At 38.8% G+C, this 17,677-nt stretch overlaps 2 protein-coding genes across 2 annotated transcripts in view; one reads left to right on the top strand and one right to left on the bottom strand.

Annotated features, from left to right (window-relative positions):
- Positions 1-17,677, bottom strand: part of Rb1 (RB transcriptional corepressor 1) — a 152,478-nt gene that overhangs the window by 32,890 nt on the left and 101,911 nt on the right.
- Lpar6 (lysophosphatidic acid receptor 6) lies at positions 12,066-14,057 on the top strand. The gene has a single exon (XM_032917965.1). It carries the CDS (start codon positions 12,775-12,777, stop codon positions 13,807-13,809), a length of 1,035 nt encoding a protein of 344 aa, XP_032773856.1. The 5' UTR covers positions 12,066-12,774; the 3' UTR covers positions 13,810-14,057.

Below are 17,677 nucleotides of genomic sequence, written 5' to 3'. Positions count from 1 at the left end.
AAACTGGAGTTATGGATTAGTGTAGGCCACTATGTGGGTGCCAAAAACCACCATGGGGGGCCTCTGGAAGAACAGTATACTCTTAACCACTGAGCCATCTTTCCAGTTCCTGTTCTGTTAAGATTTTAATTGGGTTGCTCTTAGACTAGCTGCATTCAGCATAGTTACTGATAGTATCTTGTATTTATCTCATCTATTCTTTGGTTCCTTTCGGCAAAGGCACACACACACACACACACACACACACACACACACACACACACACACACACACTCACAAAAGAAACAATATAGACATAAAAATTTAACAAAATTGAATTCACCAAGGGGTGGAATTCAAAGGGAGAGCATATGTTTAGTATCAATGTACTCTACACATGCATGCACGCACATTTTAAAATTTTTTTAAATTATGTCATCACCAGATTCCATATTACTCACTAGTAATTTTGAACTGTTTCATTTAAGTACACTCTATACTTTATGATACACTTAATAGTGGCAAAAATTCTTGTCAGATTCATCTCTAGTGGTACCGTGAGTTGCTCCCTTTCTTTTTCTAAAAAAATATTATTATTTACTTATGTGTATATATGCATGTATCTGTGCCTGAGGTTAGAGGCATCCCCTGGAGACAGACTTACAAGCAGTTTTGAGCTGTCTGATATGAATGCTAGAATTGAGCTTGGGTCTTTTATACATGTTCTTAATTACGAAGCTATCTCTAGAGCCTGAGAAGTCCTTTCTATATTACAAAGCAAGGGAACAGAACCCAACACTCTCCTTTTAAATGTACATTCTCCATAGCTTTTACTGCTTCTGATCCCAGACTGTTTAATATTTTCCTGAGTTCATAGTGATTTTGAATGATTCTTAACTCTTTTGAGACAACAAAGCATATTTTCCTACTTTCCAAGAGTATCTAAATGTGTACTCATAAAAAGAAAAGCACATGGCTATATAACCACAAAATTAAGTAAGTAGACTTTTTTGTGCAGGTCTGCAGGTAAAAAGATTTCACAGGCAACATTCTGGGCATTTCCCCAATAGGTACTGAGTCCTAGCTACCATGCATCTTCATGTCATACATTAACTCAGTCACTTCTCATATTGTTGAGAAAAATAGGAGTTAAAAATTACTTTGAGGAATTCATGGTAAGACAGAATTTGAAAGACGCACTGGAGGCAGAAGAATCTCTGTGAATAGGAGACCAGCCAGGTCTATGTAAGAAGTTCTAAGACAGCCAGGGCTATGTAGGAAGACTTTGTCTCTAACTAACTAACTAACTAACTAACTAACTAACTAAATAAATAAATAAATAAATAAATAAATAAATAAATAAAGTTTTTGTTCTAAGATCATACACAAAAAATAGTGTTCCCTTTCAAACCTTATCTCCTAGTATGCACTGGGGTACATGTGCCTGTATCAAACACATACATAATATACATGCATATACAAAGTAATTAAAAAAATCATTCTCAGGGAAAAGCAAACATTCAATGGAAGATATCATGCTAAGTAATTTAGTGGATGAGAGAAAGGAAAAGTCACAGATTCAGGCAGCTCAATGTGGTCAGGGAATGGTCATATTAGAACATAGGAAAGCCAGGGGTTGTTTCTAAAAGGCAAACAGAATCAGAAGGTTGATATAAAATTAGACTATCATGTTATCATGGAGAAAGGACACGGAGGATACTAATGTAAAATCCTGAATGTTGGACTAGAGCAACGAATCAGTGGTTAAGAGCGCTGAAGGTCCTTCTTCCAGAGGACCTGGGTTCAGTTCTCAGCACCCACATGTCAACTCACAACTGTCTGTAACTCCAGGATCTGATACCCTTACACTGCTATACATTCAGGCAAAACACCAATGAATACAAAATAAAAATGAATTATATAAAACAAAGTTAAAAAAAAAAGATCCTGAGTGTTCACCCAAGCATAGTTGGGACAGAATACAGTTAATAAATGCTATAGATGATGCTAGTTTCAGGGACACTGTGCACAGGGCACAGTGGAGCTCTTAAGGCAAGAGGGTATACCCAAATCACCAAAGGGCAACAGAGAAAACCTTACTGACTGAACAGGGAAAAGTCACGAGAGATCTGACGTGTAATGAAACAATTAACATGGGGTGATTTGTGGGGTGATGGTAAGGGGAGAGAGGTTCCCTACATAGCTCTGGGTGTCCTGGAATTCACTCTTTTGAAGTAGTAATAGTTTGATGAACAAGGTAAGGACCTTTCTTCAATTATGAGATGTCATTTAAAACAGAACTCCGAAGTAGATATGCTAAATTTATCAAATGGAAATGCTATTTAAAACTTTCTGCTAGGTGGTAGTGGTGCAGGCCTTTAATCCCAGCATGGAGGCCAATCTCTGAGTTTGAGGTCAACCCCGTCTACAGTGTAAATTCAAGGACAGCCCTAGCTACACAGAGAAACCTTGTCTCAGAAAAAATAAGAAGGAGGAGGAGAAGGAGGAGGAGGAAGAGGAAGAAGGAGGAGGAAGAACAGGAAGATGAGGAAGAGGAAGAGGAAGAAAGAAAGAAAGAAAAAAGAAAAGAATTTTCTAGCCAGGGCTGTGGCTTTAATTCCAGTGCAAAGGAGGCAGAGGTAGGCAAAAGAGGTTCAAGGGCAGCCTGGCCCACTTCAGAAAAACCCTGTCTCAAAACAAAATGTGCTGGAAATTTCCAGTTGCTGTGAAAATCTTTAGAAGTGGATGCATTTATGAGAGAAAGCTGGACAATATGAATTGGATCAGCCTTTCACAGGGACAGACCAGCTAAAGTTAAACTTCCTGAGACAGGCATAAGCCACCGTTTTATTTCGTCTGTTCCAACTCCCCTTGTTTCAAAGCGTTTTTGAGCATCTTCCCGGAGCAGCGACAGTGATTTTTGCACGCCTGCGTGTTTGTTTACCTGCTGATACCCACCCCCACGACAGACTCCACTTCTGTTTTACTCAGCAGCGCTGCTCCCAGCACCTGGGAAAGCAGCTGGCACACTGCTGTCACAGAGTCAACATTGATGTTGATGAACAAAACCAGTGAACAGACGAAGAACATGAGCAGGAAAGGTTATGTTTTGTTATTCTGTGGTGCTGGGGATAGGGGCCTTGGACACTGAGCAACACCCTTAACCCGGCAGGAAAGACTTTTTAAGTACATGTCCTGTTTTCCTATGTATGTGATCAGGACAACAACCCAGCAAGCTTTATTGGCCAGGTCAAAGGGCCACTTGTGTTTAACTGAAACAACAAAAGCTAGGCTCTGAGAGCCTCTCCTTCCGCTCCTTTGTTTTTAGCCCGTGTGAGGCAGTACGGGCAACATCTGCTATTGATAGGAAATCCTCATGTTTCCTAAGAATTGGAATCTGTTGATTAAAGTAATTATAGTGTCAGACTAATAAAAGTGCTCATGGACCTTTTGCTGTGACTTGGGATGACCAATGACTCAGAGCCTCACCAATGCTCCTAGACCTTGGAGTGTTCCTATCTGTAAAGAGCTAGTCACCTACCTTCCCTGGGTCTAAGTAGATTAAGAGCCCAAATGCCTAAAGTCAAATTATGTTTCTGGTTTTAATTATATCTGGAACAGAGCTCATATAATTAGATCTTAAAAAGTCATCTATTTAAAATTGCAGTATTTACTCACTTTCTTTTTTGAAGGTAAAAACTTTTAAAGATAAAAACTCTGCATTTGAGTACTAAAAACTACTTTTAAGTTAAGGATAAAGTGACATGCTTATTTAGACCTCTGTTTTTGCTTTATATTATAATTGGTTTAATTATTATCTTAAATAATTTAAAAGAAAAATGTTCAGATCCTGGGAGCTGGAGTTACAAGCAGATGTGAGCCCCCTGATGTGGTGATGTGGAAGAGCAGTTAGTCACCACTCGGACTTAAGGTGACGACCTGACCCAGGCTGCCAAACTATCTAGACGAGAGTCCCACCACTGCCCTGCACTGAACAACATTCCTATTTTTTAAATTGTACTGCTTTCCCCCAACTTTTGTGAGCTCTTTTTTATTATTATTTTCTGTGTATGGTGTTGTTTTGTTTGCACAACCCATGTATGCCTGGTGCCACAGAGGCCAGAAGAGGGCACTATTTTCCTGGAACTAGAGTTACAGATAGTTGTAAACTGCCCTGTGGGTGCTAGGAATCAAACCTGGGTGCTCTGGAAAAGCAGTCAGTGCTCTTAACGATGAGTCATCTCCTCAGTGTAAAAGTATCTTTTATTTGCCTGGTGCAATTGTCATCTCTGAGCTACTGCCTCTATCTGCTAACCTAGGCCTAGCCCTGGAAGCTTCTAGCAGCCATACAATGTATTCTAGTTCTGCAATGTTTTCAGCTTCTCAGACTTACTGCTGAATAAACTCACCCTTTCTGGTTCTTTCAGAGCTCTGGCTGGCTGGTTCAACTCTGCCGTTTCTGCTCCAACTCCTCTCTATGTAACTGACTGAACCTGGCTTCTTAGTGGCCTCTGCCTGAACGCTCTGCATTAAATTAACTCTGGCAATCTGTTAGATCTGATCTTCCGACTCTCCTTCTCTGGCTCGCTCTTTCTGCAACCTCTCTCTCTATAGCTCTCCCAGTACAACGGCTTCCTCTCTCAGGTTCTAAAAATCCAAATCAGGTCCTCTGGAAGAGTAAGTGCTCTTAAGTTTGAGCCTTCTCCTTGGACCCCGGAAGTCACTTTTTAAGGGAGTATTTTACTGAAATTATTGACGGAGCCAGAATTTGTTTTGGTATAAAGAATAGTTGATATCTACCTTCTTTCATATTCCCCCCACCCCGAGTCTCATGTAGCCCAAGCTGGCCTTCAACTCATTATGCAGCAAAGGATGATTCTGAGCTTCAATCTCTGCTTCTGCCTCTCAAATGCTGAGATTACAGACATGCAGCAGTGTGCCCAGTTCATTTCTCCACTGACCTGAAAAGCTAAAATGATATTAAATTACTCCAGATTCCAGATCTTTAGGGTCCAATTCTTAGTTCAACTCAGAATTAAATGCAAAGTAGACAAGATTCTACTTTTGACTTATTAAAAGTCTGATAATACATGGTTTAGATTAAGGTACTATTGGTATTCAACACAAATTAGGAAGGGAGAAAACTCTGTCTTAGAAATGAAACAGCTAGATTATATAATCGCATACATTTCCAAGAGGTAAACTAAGTTAGAGGCCATGTACTAAAAGCCTACTGGAATTTTCAGAGTGGAGTTTTACTTAGAGAGTCACTGCATGACAACTGTCTCTCACCTACCCAAGTGTCCGCCAAGCCTTTAGTCAGAGTGCAGCCTGCTATGTTTTTCCAACATCCCAGTTTAGCTTCATTCCTGAAGTATTTTGCTGTTGTTCTAAATGAGTTTTCTCTTACAATTTTCAGCACTTTTTTTTTCCTTTCTAGTTTTTGGAGACATGATTTCTCTGTGTATTCTTTGCTTAAACTTTGATCTAAATTTCCAGTGTCTATCAGGAAAAAGAGCAATTGGAAGCCACATGATACACCAAGAAATTGCAGTTCCAGCTCCGGCAATAAACAACCATGGCTGAAGAATCTGCTCCTCACACACGGCTTCTTCAACTGTGACTGAGTGACTTAAGCAATTGGACTCAATGGGGGAGGGTGGGATGACAGAACAGCACTCTGTAATGCGCTTCAACAGCCTGCTCTCAGGCTCTAGGATGAAGTCCTATTACAACATTAGAGTTCTAACTAGCCCAAAGTGTTGTAGAACTAGAGTTTTAAAAAGGTTACTCATTGTCAGAGTCCGGATGTGCAGGGCCGGACGTGCCTGAGGGAGAGCCAGAGATAGGACTTGCCAAACCAGCTATCAGCCCCAAGGACATTGACCATCTGTAGCCACCCCCTCCCCTTCCTTCACCCCCAAGTGAGATGAGCCACCCTACCTGCCTGCCGAGCTGCTAGAGAGCAGTACACCTTGCTGATGTAATTCGCGCCGAAAGTAACTGTGCACCATTTGAATTGACCAATCATGTGTAACCACGCGAATGCCCCTATATAAACCCCCGAGTTTGGAAGCTCGGGGTCCATTCCTCTGTCTCCTGTGTGGGATACGTATCGACCCGGGATCCCGCTATAGGGATCTCGTTAATAAAAGCTACCTCCTGCTGTTACATCAAGGCTGGCTACTCGTGATTCCTGGGGGCACCTCACCCCGCGATTGGAGCGAGAGACAAGGCTCCCCGTTTACACTCTTTCAGTGTGAGGTACTCAGTTCCTCAGTCTTTCTCATAAAGCAAATCTCTTGTCTACTCTAAGACTGGCTTCTGTAACCCATGATCACAACTAACAAGAGTGTAGACAAGGCATTGCTTGGGGCCATTTCTTCTTCTGGCATGCATGAAGCACAGGAACTCTTCTCTACTCAATAAAAAGTAATGAAAAAGAGCTTATTGCTCTATGTCATCTCACAACATAAGCTGTATCTGAAAGATTAGGGCACTGAGGCTTACTGCATCTATACTAGATTTTTGTTTGTTTGTTTGTTTGTTTTTGTTTTTTTTCTTTTTCTTTTTTTCGGAGCTGAGGACTGAACCCAAGGCCTTGCGTTTGCTAGGCAAGCGCTCTACCACTGAGCTAAATCCCCAACCCCGATGTTTTTGTTTTTTGATGTGCATGTGTGTTTTACAATCAAAATTTATTTCATTTCATTTTGTTTTAAAAATTGTCTACTAAGAAGGGCATGGTTAGGATAGATTTTTGTCCAAGGTACAAGTCCAAATTTAAGGACCAAAAAATCCTTTTATTTCAAGATTAGAGTTCTTTCCATTATTCACATACAGAACATACTTTTTTCACTTGACAAGCATGTATAATGACCTGGGTTCACTACTTATAAAGTGATGGCCTGTTTTTGTTCTGGCTTGTCATCCTCTACCACTGGGCAATCCTAAGAAATCAGAACTATAAATTAAGGTTTCTTCAGTTGCAATTTTTTTCTTTTTGAAATTTTAAAACAGAAGGCTAAGATAAAAAAGATTTTAAAGATCTAATTCCATATTACCTGTCTACAACTTTTACAACTATAACAGAAATTGAATTACTTGATAAAAACTGGATTTTTAGTACCAATGATTAAAAACCAGGTCACTAAGAATCTAGGTTAATTGGTCATTCCACTATTTCTTACTTCTCCAGAGTAGCTGGAAGGTTTCTGAAAGCTGCAACCCATTCTGTCATCATATGCTAGGACTTCATTATCAAATTACACCCTATGTGCCAAGGCATTCGCTGTACTGTTCTTATAAGAATTTACTGTGGGACTAGATTATTTAGTACTCCTCAAAGAATTAATAATTTTCTGTATATTTAGATGTGAAAGGTATATAAGGACTATTCTAATGAGACTCTTATTGAGAACACTGCCTCTAGAGCCTTCAAGATATGCTTGGGGAAGCTCCTTTGTTTTCTGAGACAAGATGATCCCCTGTAGTTCCTTGAACTGATTATGTAGCCCCTAGGCTGGTTTCAAACAGTCCCCATCTTCCTACTTTAGCCAGTGTCATGCTGAAATTATGGACACAAACCACTAGACTCCCCACCCCCACCCCCCTCCGAGACCTCATATTCTCATAGTATGGGGGTGGGGGTGGGGTGGGGGGAGGCTGGTGGTGAAGAGGGGTCATCATCCTCTTAAAGGCCAGGGCCCTTACTGATATCTCTTGGTTCAGCGCCTCCCCCAACCTCTGCTACAGACTTCCTGTGGTTCTACTAAGGTCTCACCAAATTAACTGGCTGGGATTAGGAGTGCTGGAATGAGTCTGCCTTTCCCTGTAAGAATGTACCTCCTGCTGGTTTACTGAGTATAAAGGAACTTCTACTTGGCCCATTTATTCTGCCTCTTACACTTATTTCTTCCTCTTGTTCCCTCTTCCCCTCTGTGGTACACATTTCTTTTCCAAACTACTTTCAAAATGACAAATTCTTAAACTTTAAGGATAAAAAGTGACTCCCTGATACCAAAGAGTGAGAAAGCACGACGTGGCACCTTAAACATTCAAAGAATTCAAGGAATCTGAAACAAATAAGCAGCAGGAAGGGAACTTTGTAGAGCCTAATTCCTTTCTTTACAGCCAAGGAAGCAGACTCCCCCAGGAGTGAAGGAACAGGACTGGGAAGGAAGGGCCTAGTTTTCTGCTGGGAGCCCTTTGCACTGAACTTTCACACTACCCCACTGAAAAAAAAAAAAAGATGTACACAGTCTCTTCTTAAAGCCCACAGCACAATTCTTTACTCTTGCATACAGAATCTACACCAGTAACTGACAGTCTAGATTCCTTCTGATTTTTCTGTAGAGGAAAACCCTTCAAACGTTTCAGAGATTATATGCATGTATTTTTGGAGAACAGCTAGCCAGGCTTGTAGATCCTCCTTCAGATCTGTGTTTCTTATGTGTTTTGAGTCATGGTGTTTCAGAGTCTCAGAAAGTCAATGAAACCAGTTCCCAGGGAAGGAGATTTCAAGGTCACTGGAGTCAGATCCTTTGCACTAAAATGTTAAGCTTCACTCAAGCACTGAACCATATATAGTTAATCTACCAACTGATAATATGTTTGGCCAGAATCAGCTAGACATTTGGTGCTTTTCCTAAAACAAAGCTAACAAGAAATGTCCTTTGTAGCTAAATATTTTTGTCAACAGGAAATCATAGGCACGAACACACATGTGAAGATCCACAGTGCATTTCAGAGAGGAAAGGAGACTTTCCTGATACTCTTATGGTTGTTTACTACACGGAGGCAACATATACACACTTTTAAAATAAAATGTTATCAGATTTCTGTCATCACATACCTTCCTTTGTGTCTCAGACTACCATATGGTTTTTATTTTACCACTGTGTAAATAAATTTATTATTGGAGATTTTATTTTGGTTAACATTTATTGCATTTAAACGGAATAATTTTTAGAATGAATTTATTTAGAATGGTGTTGTTTACGCTTCTCGTTTTCAGAGTTTCACTTAATCACTTTCTGAGACTCTGGAAACTGAGCACAGGGCCTCATGCATGCTGACAGTGAACTCCAACACAGAGTGCCATTCCAGTCCTCAGATCTTAAAGTAGTAACTCTTTTTTTTGAAGCCCCCCCCCACCCCCCGTGTATGAATATTTTGCCTTCTTGTATATCTGTGCACTAAGTGCATGTGATGCCTACAGAGTCAGAAATGTGTGTTGGGTCTCCTGGGACTGTAGTTACAGACAGTAGTGAACTGCAGTGTGGGTGCTGTCCTCTGACAGAACAGGAAGTTCCTAACCGCTGAGCCATCTTTCCAGCACGCTCGCCTAGGTGCAAAAATTAAAGGGATGTCCTGCCACGCCCAGCAAATCATTAACCCTTCTATACAGACTTCGTCTACAACTCCTTTCCATAAGGTACAATCTACAGATCACAACATCCTAAAACGAGGAGGACAGTACATTTTACTTATTTATTTATTAATTTTTAAAAGATTTAGTTATATGTATACAGTTGCTATCTTCATACGCACCAGAAGACGGCATCAGATCCCATTACAGATGGTTGTGAGCCACCATGTGGGTGGTGGGAATTGAACTCAAAACCTCTGGAAGAGCAGTCAGTTCTCTTAACCACTGAACATCTCTCCAGTCCCTTACTTACTTATTTTAAAGATTTATTTATTTACTTTTATGTGTATAAGTGCTGGCCTGAATGTATGCATGTATATCACATTCATGCCTGATGTAGCCAGAAGAGGCTGGAATTGGAATTATGAGTGTTTGCAAACCATCCCATGTGAGTACTGGGAATTAATCCTGGGTCTACTGCAGGAATAGACATGCTCTTAACCACTGAGTCACCTCTCCAGTCCCAGTATATTTATTCTGAATATTGTAATTTCCTTTATTATTCTTCTTGGAAACAAGAGACTAAGTGAATAGCTATACTTGATTCATTAAGTTATCAATAACAGGCTGGCAGGAGGTACTAAAAGACAGCAGGACTAGAAATTAAGAGCTAAAGTGCCTGAGTATATTTTAAAATGTGGCAGTGAAAATGAAGAGGCAAAACAAAATTGTTATCAGTAGCAAAAACAGAAATATGTACTACTAAAAAGAACTGAAAACAATGGCTGGACTAGAGAAATGGCTTACCGGGTAAGTGTCAGGTATGTCCGGCTATGCCTACAGGCCCAGCGCTGTGACAGGAGGGCAGAGACAGCAGAATCACTAGGACTGCTATCTGCCAGCCTAACTCCAGGTTCAGTGATGGATGCTATCCCAAAGGGAGAGAATAAGGAGGTATGTGGTAGGTCAGGGCACCAAAATCCTGACTTTCTGATCAGATGAGATTCTGAAGAATGATGATCTGCTCATCAGCAAACAGACTAGTTTTGACTAAGGTCAAAAATTTATGCTAGGAATCTGGAATATAAATATGTATTGTGGATAGTAATAAAAAGCTTCATTGATAGTGAATATCCATTTTGAGCATCATTAATTAAAATTGAAAAAACTAGAAATGAACAGGAAAGTGACTAACAGTCGAGAAACAAGAGTGATATGTATTGTAGAAGGAAGTACAGAAGTTTTCATCCTTTTATTGAGAAAGTACTGTTTTCAAAACGAAAGTAAACAAGGACAGTACCAGGCCATACAGATATATAATACATACATACATACATATATATATATATATATATTTTTCCTAAAATAGCTATTAACAGAAAAGTTTCTCCATTGAGAAGAAAATGTTCTCTGTTCATCACTGCACTCAAAGTTCCTATCTTCCTATAGGAACACGTGCATCTGCTTTCCACACCAAAACCAATGCAAAGAAATTTAGACCCTCAATCTTAACTGCCTGTAAACAATACTGCGTTATTTGATCATAGATGAAATTTCTAATCAAAACAATAAAAACATTGCAATTCACCATCAAAAGTTGTCGAACACTAGAGCAACCCTAATTTAAAGGTACAGACCACCTGCGTCCACTTTAATTAATTCTTACGCTAAGGGTTGTGGAGAAACGTGTTCTTTTTCTTTTTCTTTTTTTTTTTTTTTTCCGGAGCTGGGGACCGAACCCAGGGCCTTGCGCTTCCTAGGCAAGCGCTCTACCACTGAGCTAAATCCCCAACCCGAGAAACGTGTTAATTGCCTTTATTGACCCCAAATGAAGAGCTTCAGCCCCAAATTTAGAGATGAAAGTAGGATCTAAAATATATCCCAACATGCAGCCAGTGCGTGAGAGAAGCTGAAGAAGACAGGGAGGAAATGAGAAGAAAACTCATCAACTTAAATCCAGGCCAGCAATAGGACTCTGATTCTCTGCTGTAAGTTATTTAAATTAATTTAAAAGAGGGGAAGCCCTTTTTACAAAGTACACTTTCCCATTACGCTTATATTAAGTTGTGAGTAAAAAGACTGATACTGCACTAAAGAACAAAAGTTTTAGGGTACTGTTCTCCCTCCTGAGCTATACTCCTCCAGGAAAAAAAATAAACATTCTCAATGTAGTCTTTCATGTAGCAAAAGTTTAAAAAAAATTAATAACTAGAAAATTAGTTTCAAAGAAAAATGTTAGAACATTATTTATCAAAAACTAAAGAGACGCAGGATTGAAGTTACCCCCAATCATGCCAATTAAATTAAATGTTAAAGAGCAATTAAAAAAACAAAACAGATGCTAAGAGTAGCAGAACTGCCAGCCTTTCAGTCAAATCCTTAATAACTTAAGGTTCTGCCTTGGGCCATTAGACAGTTCTTTAAAATGTCCACTCATATCACTAAAGATTTTGAATTTTATTTTTTTAAAGAAGGCAATATCCCAACTAAAAAAGCAAGAAGAAAGAATCCGCCTTATGCTGATATATTTCTTTCTTTCCCTTAGTTATTACTAACTAAAACAAAACAAACCACTTTGGAGAAGTCAGAATCCCCAGAAAGCAGTTTGGCATGAAAAGAGTTAATGCCTAACTCAGCTGGACAGCCAGTGACCATTTGCAAGCCTCCTAGGTACATTCCCAGCAGACACATTATCAGATTAAAGGAACTGCAAACAACTGGGCTGAAGCCTTCCTTTGTCCAAACCCAGCCTCTTCTTCCTGTGACGTCATATTACAAATCTCTGAAGCCTTTCTTGCTCACTTCAGAGCCAGCCCATCTCACCATACAGCCGGCAACCTCGGAAGGGCCTCCTCCATTCAGCAAGAGCTAACATGCTTAGGAATTTATCTGGGATCCTTTAAAAGACTCTGCCTATCACCATCTGGAATCAATGTAGAGATACGAAGACAGAATAAAAAGAAGGACGAAGTACCCGAGGACGACGGACTGCGAGTGTTTAAAGACTAAAGATTGGTAATTTACGTCTGAACATTCTGAACGTGAAGACATTTTAATTTTGGAATATTTGCCTTGACGGCTGAAGTACGAGTTTACATGTGGACTGGTCCTGTTCAACTTGGAAGTTTTTCCTTACGCTTGCAGCTTTATGGATTGGCTTCCTGGACTGCATTTTCTGTCAGTTAACTAAACTCGGACTCATGGATTTTCTAGACCAGAAAATGAGACCATTTTTCTGAAGAATCTACTAGAAACTTTTAAGCAACACATTTCATGCTTTCTTTGAAGAGTTCAGAGAAGAAAGTATTAATAAGAACAGAAAAAGAAACAAATAATTTGTAAATAAATTGGTTGTTGCTGTGTCCACATCTGAATACCAAGGCGACCGCTGCCGGCAGAAGGGCTCCTGTAGGCTGTGCTGCCCGACAATGGTAAGCGCCAACGGCACCCACTGCCCTTATGACGACTCCTTTAAGTACACTTTGTATGGGTGCATGTTCAGCATGGTATTTGTGCTTGGGCTGATATCCAACTGTGTTGCGATATACATTTTCATCTGTGCCCTCAAAGTGAGAAACGAAACTACAACGTACATGATTAACCTGGCAATGTCAGATTTACTTTTCGTCTTTACTTTGCCATTTCGGATCTTTTACTTTGCAACACGAAACTGGCCGTTTGGAGATCTGCTCTGTAAGATTTCAGTAATGCTGTTTTACACCAATATGTATGGAAGCATTCTGTTCTTAACCTGTATCAGTGTAGACCGATTTCTGGCAATTGTCTACCCATTTAAGTCAAAGACTTTAAGAACTAAACGAAATGCCAAGATTGTTTGCATTGCTGTGTGGTTCACCGTGATGGGAGGAAGTGCGCCTGCAGTTTTCTTTCAGTCGACCCACTCTCAGGGTAACAATACCTCAGAAGCCTGCTTTGAGAACTTTCCAGCAGCCACATGGAAAACTTATCTGTCCAGGATTGTGATTTTCATTGAAATAGTGGGGTTTTTTATCCCCCTCATTTTGAACGTAACGTGTTCTAGTATGGTGCTAAGGACTTTAAATAAGCCTGTTACTTTAAGCAGAAGCAAAATGAACAAAACCAAGGTTTTAAAAATGATTTTTGTCCACTTGGTCATATTCTGTTTCTGTTTTGTGCCCTATAACATCAACCTCATTTTGTATTCTCTCATGAGAACGCAGACCTTTGTTAACTGCTCTGTGGGGGCTGCAGTGAGAACGATGTACCCCATCACTCTCTGCATTGCTGTCTCCAACTGTTGCTTTGACCCCATTGTTTACTACTTCACTTCAGACACGATCCAGAACTCAATAAAGATGAAGAGCTGGTCTGTTAGAAGGAGTGACTCCAGGTTCTCTGAAGTTCAGGGCACCGAGAATTTTATCCAACACAACCTACAGACCTTAAAAAATAAGATATTTGATAATGAATCTGCAATATAAGCTGCCTGACTAAACCACTGGGACTGCTCCGTGTTCAACTGTGAAAACTGTGCTCTGGGAAACTATTTCTCCAGCTCCAACAGAAAATTAACCTATGGACGGTTACCTGTTTTTAAAGAAAGTTTGTGTCTGATGAGTTAACATTAAAATATATTCTATTCTTGTATGCACTCCATTTTACTTTCTTGAACTACTTTCACGTGTTCTTTCCTCATTAAAAAGAAACTATAGTTAAGATCTAAAGACAATTATGATTTAAATAATGTGATACTTTTAAAATTTTGTATTTCACAAAATAATTTAATTCAAACGTCTGTTAAATGGATTAATAGTGAATCCAGATGTTGTTTAAGTAATAGTTTACGAAATATATTTCACTTCTATTTTCAGATTAAAAGTACTTATCATGCCTTAAACTGTAAACAACGAAGAAAACCAATTTGAAATAGTCAAACATTTTAGAGTATTTCCTCCCAGAGACTACTGCAGTCTTCTGCATGACACTTTATCTTTGTAGGCAATTAATTTAAAAAAAAAAAAAAGTGCCTAACTATACAGTATATTGTTAAATTACTATTTTGATTTATATTCTGGCTGCAACGCCCAATTTCAAAATGATATATAGTATAAAAATTTAAAGTAAGGAAACTAATAAAGTACTATCTTGCTAGGAAAATTAAAAAGTAAAATGTTGGGGTTGAGGATTTAGCTCAGTGGTAGAGCGCTTGCCTAGCAAGTGCAAGGCCCTGGGTTCAGTCCTCAGCTCCAAAAAAAAAAAAGGAAAGTAAAATGTTGCCAAATGTTTATTTTGAAAGTACAACAAAAAACTTGTATTTTCAATAATGTTGGTCTAGAAATTACCAGAACAGTGAAGTACATGAGTTTTTAGAATGTGATGTATATTTTTTTATTTCTTTTCCTCTCCCACTTTAGGTCAACTACAAAGTAACTGAAAATGTTATTTCAAGTGGAAAAAAAACCCGCTAAAATGTTAGATATATTAAGTATGAACAGAGAGAGCAACAAACTAGAAGAACAAATAACTAAGCACAATTACATTTTCATTGAAAAATTTCATTTTTCAATATACCCTCTCCTAATTCAAGGCATTTTCCAAAGTTTTAATTTTAGAAAAATGATATATAGTTGAATTCTGAGTTAGACTGTATGGTAAAACATGTTAATCTTTCAAGTTTGAATACAGCACTAACATATACTTTATAATACATAAATTTACCTTTTTCTGAGTTTGGGCTGCAATGATTTTTGAAAAATCATAATCATTTTCTATCTTAGATAAGTTTCCTTGTAATAAATACCATGCAAATGGAAGTTTTCTTTAAACACCCACTTTTTTTTAAATAGGTAAAACTAAAGAAAAGTAAACCTTTAACAAAAAATAAACTAGTGAACACACACACACACACACACACACACACACAGAGTGACGTTTACTTCAGTTGCCCTATAGGTTCCTGTACTTGATGTCACACCAAAAGAATGAAATGTATTTAGCAGTTTTGGATATCCACTGTTGAGCTGAAAAGCAGCTAGCAGTCTACTGATCAAGAGGAAAGGATCATGGAGTTCTGCACTTCTCCAAACTTGCCATGTTCAGGAGTCATGAGAAAACCCTAATGGGGATCTCCAGGCAGGAATCTTTCTTTAAAATGTTAAGAAAGACAGTCATCAAGTAACTGTTAGTACTAGACTCAGTGGAAAAGTTCTTACTGCCCTTGTCTGAACAACATACATGAGTCAAAAATTTTGTAAAATTCTTTTGTTATTTTGTTTTTCAAGACAGGGTTTCTTTGTGTTGTCTTTGCTGCCCTGGAACTTGCTCTGTAGATCAGGCTGTCCTTGAACTCAAGAGATCTATCTGCCCCTGCCCCTGGCCCTGGCCCTGGCCCTGGCCCTGGCCCTGGCCCTGCCTCTGCCTCCTGAGTGCTGGGATTAAAGACATAAACCACCACCATGCAACTCTTATAACATTAACAAAGTATTACAACAGATTAAAAAGTTGCAATTTTCTCATCTGTATCAAATACTAAAGGCAGGTGATACAGCCCTGGAATACAGTGCTTACCTATATATGGAAGACCCTGGATTTAATACCCAACACTACCTTACCTATCTGGACAAAAAAGAAGCACAACAAAATTTGTGTTATTTTCCTTTGTGAGTGATGAAATGTGAAGTTAATTATATATTTTAGGGTTTTCTATTTCCTCTTCACTCACAAACATATATTAAAACATTGAAACTCTTTTTTATTACTTTAAAATGACAGTATCAGTTCTCCCATTCCTGCCTTTTCCCAGTTTTCAACATCTTCATAAAGGGACAGATGATAGAAGACATCTTCTTACACTGCCTTTGTTCAAAGAACAGTAAGATCAGAGTATTGTCATGGAAGACAGCTTTATGGCATCCTAAAAACTGGCTCCAAACTTAATATATATGCTGTTCATTGTCTTTCCACAGAAAAATAAAGAAAATCAAGATACTATCAAGGTTCTGAGCAAGGCTTATTCAAAATACTAACAATAAATTTGAAGTGTAAATTCTAATTATACTTATTGATCATTAAAGAAATTGGCCACTGAGCTGGGAAACAGAAAACAAAAAATGAAGAAGAGTTCATACTTCTAATTCAGAAAGACTAATTTGTGGATGAAATGCCTTTGGTTATGTGCGGTGATACCCCAATGAACTTTATCTTTTGTCATTTATTAAATTATTAATGCCTAGAAGAATTTTTGCTATTTTCTCAGCAACCAAACTTTTCTAACACTTACTGGCCATCCAACTCCAGAGGGAAGGAAGATAAGATCCACTATTTTCCACTACAAATGAGTTTTTCAATGGAAGCCATGTTATGTTCAAAATTCAAAAGGAATAATCAAGAAACTTATGGGTATAAAACATATAAATTGACAATTACTTGGTGACTGACAATATGGCTCAATCAGCAATATTTTCTAAAGACAACTTATACATAGTCATACAAGTATAAACTTTCAAATTTCTGTTTTATCTTACCATTTTTATTCATCTATTTTTAAAGATAAAATTTTAGTATTGTTAACTCTGTGTGTGTGTGTGTGTGTGTGTGTGTGTGTGGTGTGTGGTGTGTGGTGTGTGGTGTGTGGTGTGTGGTGTGTGTATGTTAGATTCCCTAAAGCTGCACTAATAGCTTACTCTAAGCATCCAGCATGGATACTGTGAGCTGACCTTGGGTTCTCTGGAAAAGCAGTGTGTTCTCTTAACCTCTGAGCCTTCTTTCCAGGCCCTGTCTAACATTTTTTTTAATAAAAGAAAAATTAACACAAGAAAAGAGACCAATTAAAAAAATAGAAAGTTAACTACAGACAAACTCTTATCCTTACCTATTTGCTTAAGTACTGTCATATTCTCTCTCTCTCTTTCTCTTTCTCCCTCTCCCTCCCTCCCTCTCTCTCCTTTCACCCCCTTATTTTCTCCCCCCGCCACACACGCATATATACATACACAGAGTTTAGGGGTTATAGGTTGGATTAGTGAGGTTAAAAGTTTCTCATGGGTCTCTGAAACCCACCTAAAGGTGGAAAGCAAGGCCATTCTGCAACGTTCTCTTCTAAGCACTCCTGTGTGTACGTGTACCCCTCACCTTCATTGTGTAGTTCTTGCCCAGATCATCTATTTCTTAGACTAGCTGCATCCTCCCCTTCCCCTTTTTTCTATACCATGACCATTTCATTTTCTTATGATCTACAACATCCTCTTCTTAGGGTCCCTTTCTCATTTTTCCCCTACTCCCCTTTCTCATTTTTTAAAAGTATATTCTCTAGTAACTTCATGTCAAACAATATACTACATTCTACACAAA

This window comes from Rattus rattus, chromosome 12 (genome assembly GCF_011064425.1).
Source record: "Rattus rattus isolate New Zealand chromosome 12, Rrattus_CSIRO_v1, whole genome shotgun sequence".
Classification (NCBI taxonomy): domain Eukaryota; kingdom Metazoa; phylum Chordata; class Mammalia; order Rodentia; family Muridae; genus Rattus; species Rattus rattus.
The sequence above is the reverse complement of the archived record's forward strand: the minus strand, read 5'-3'. Positions and strand labels throughout refer to the sequence as shown.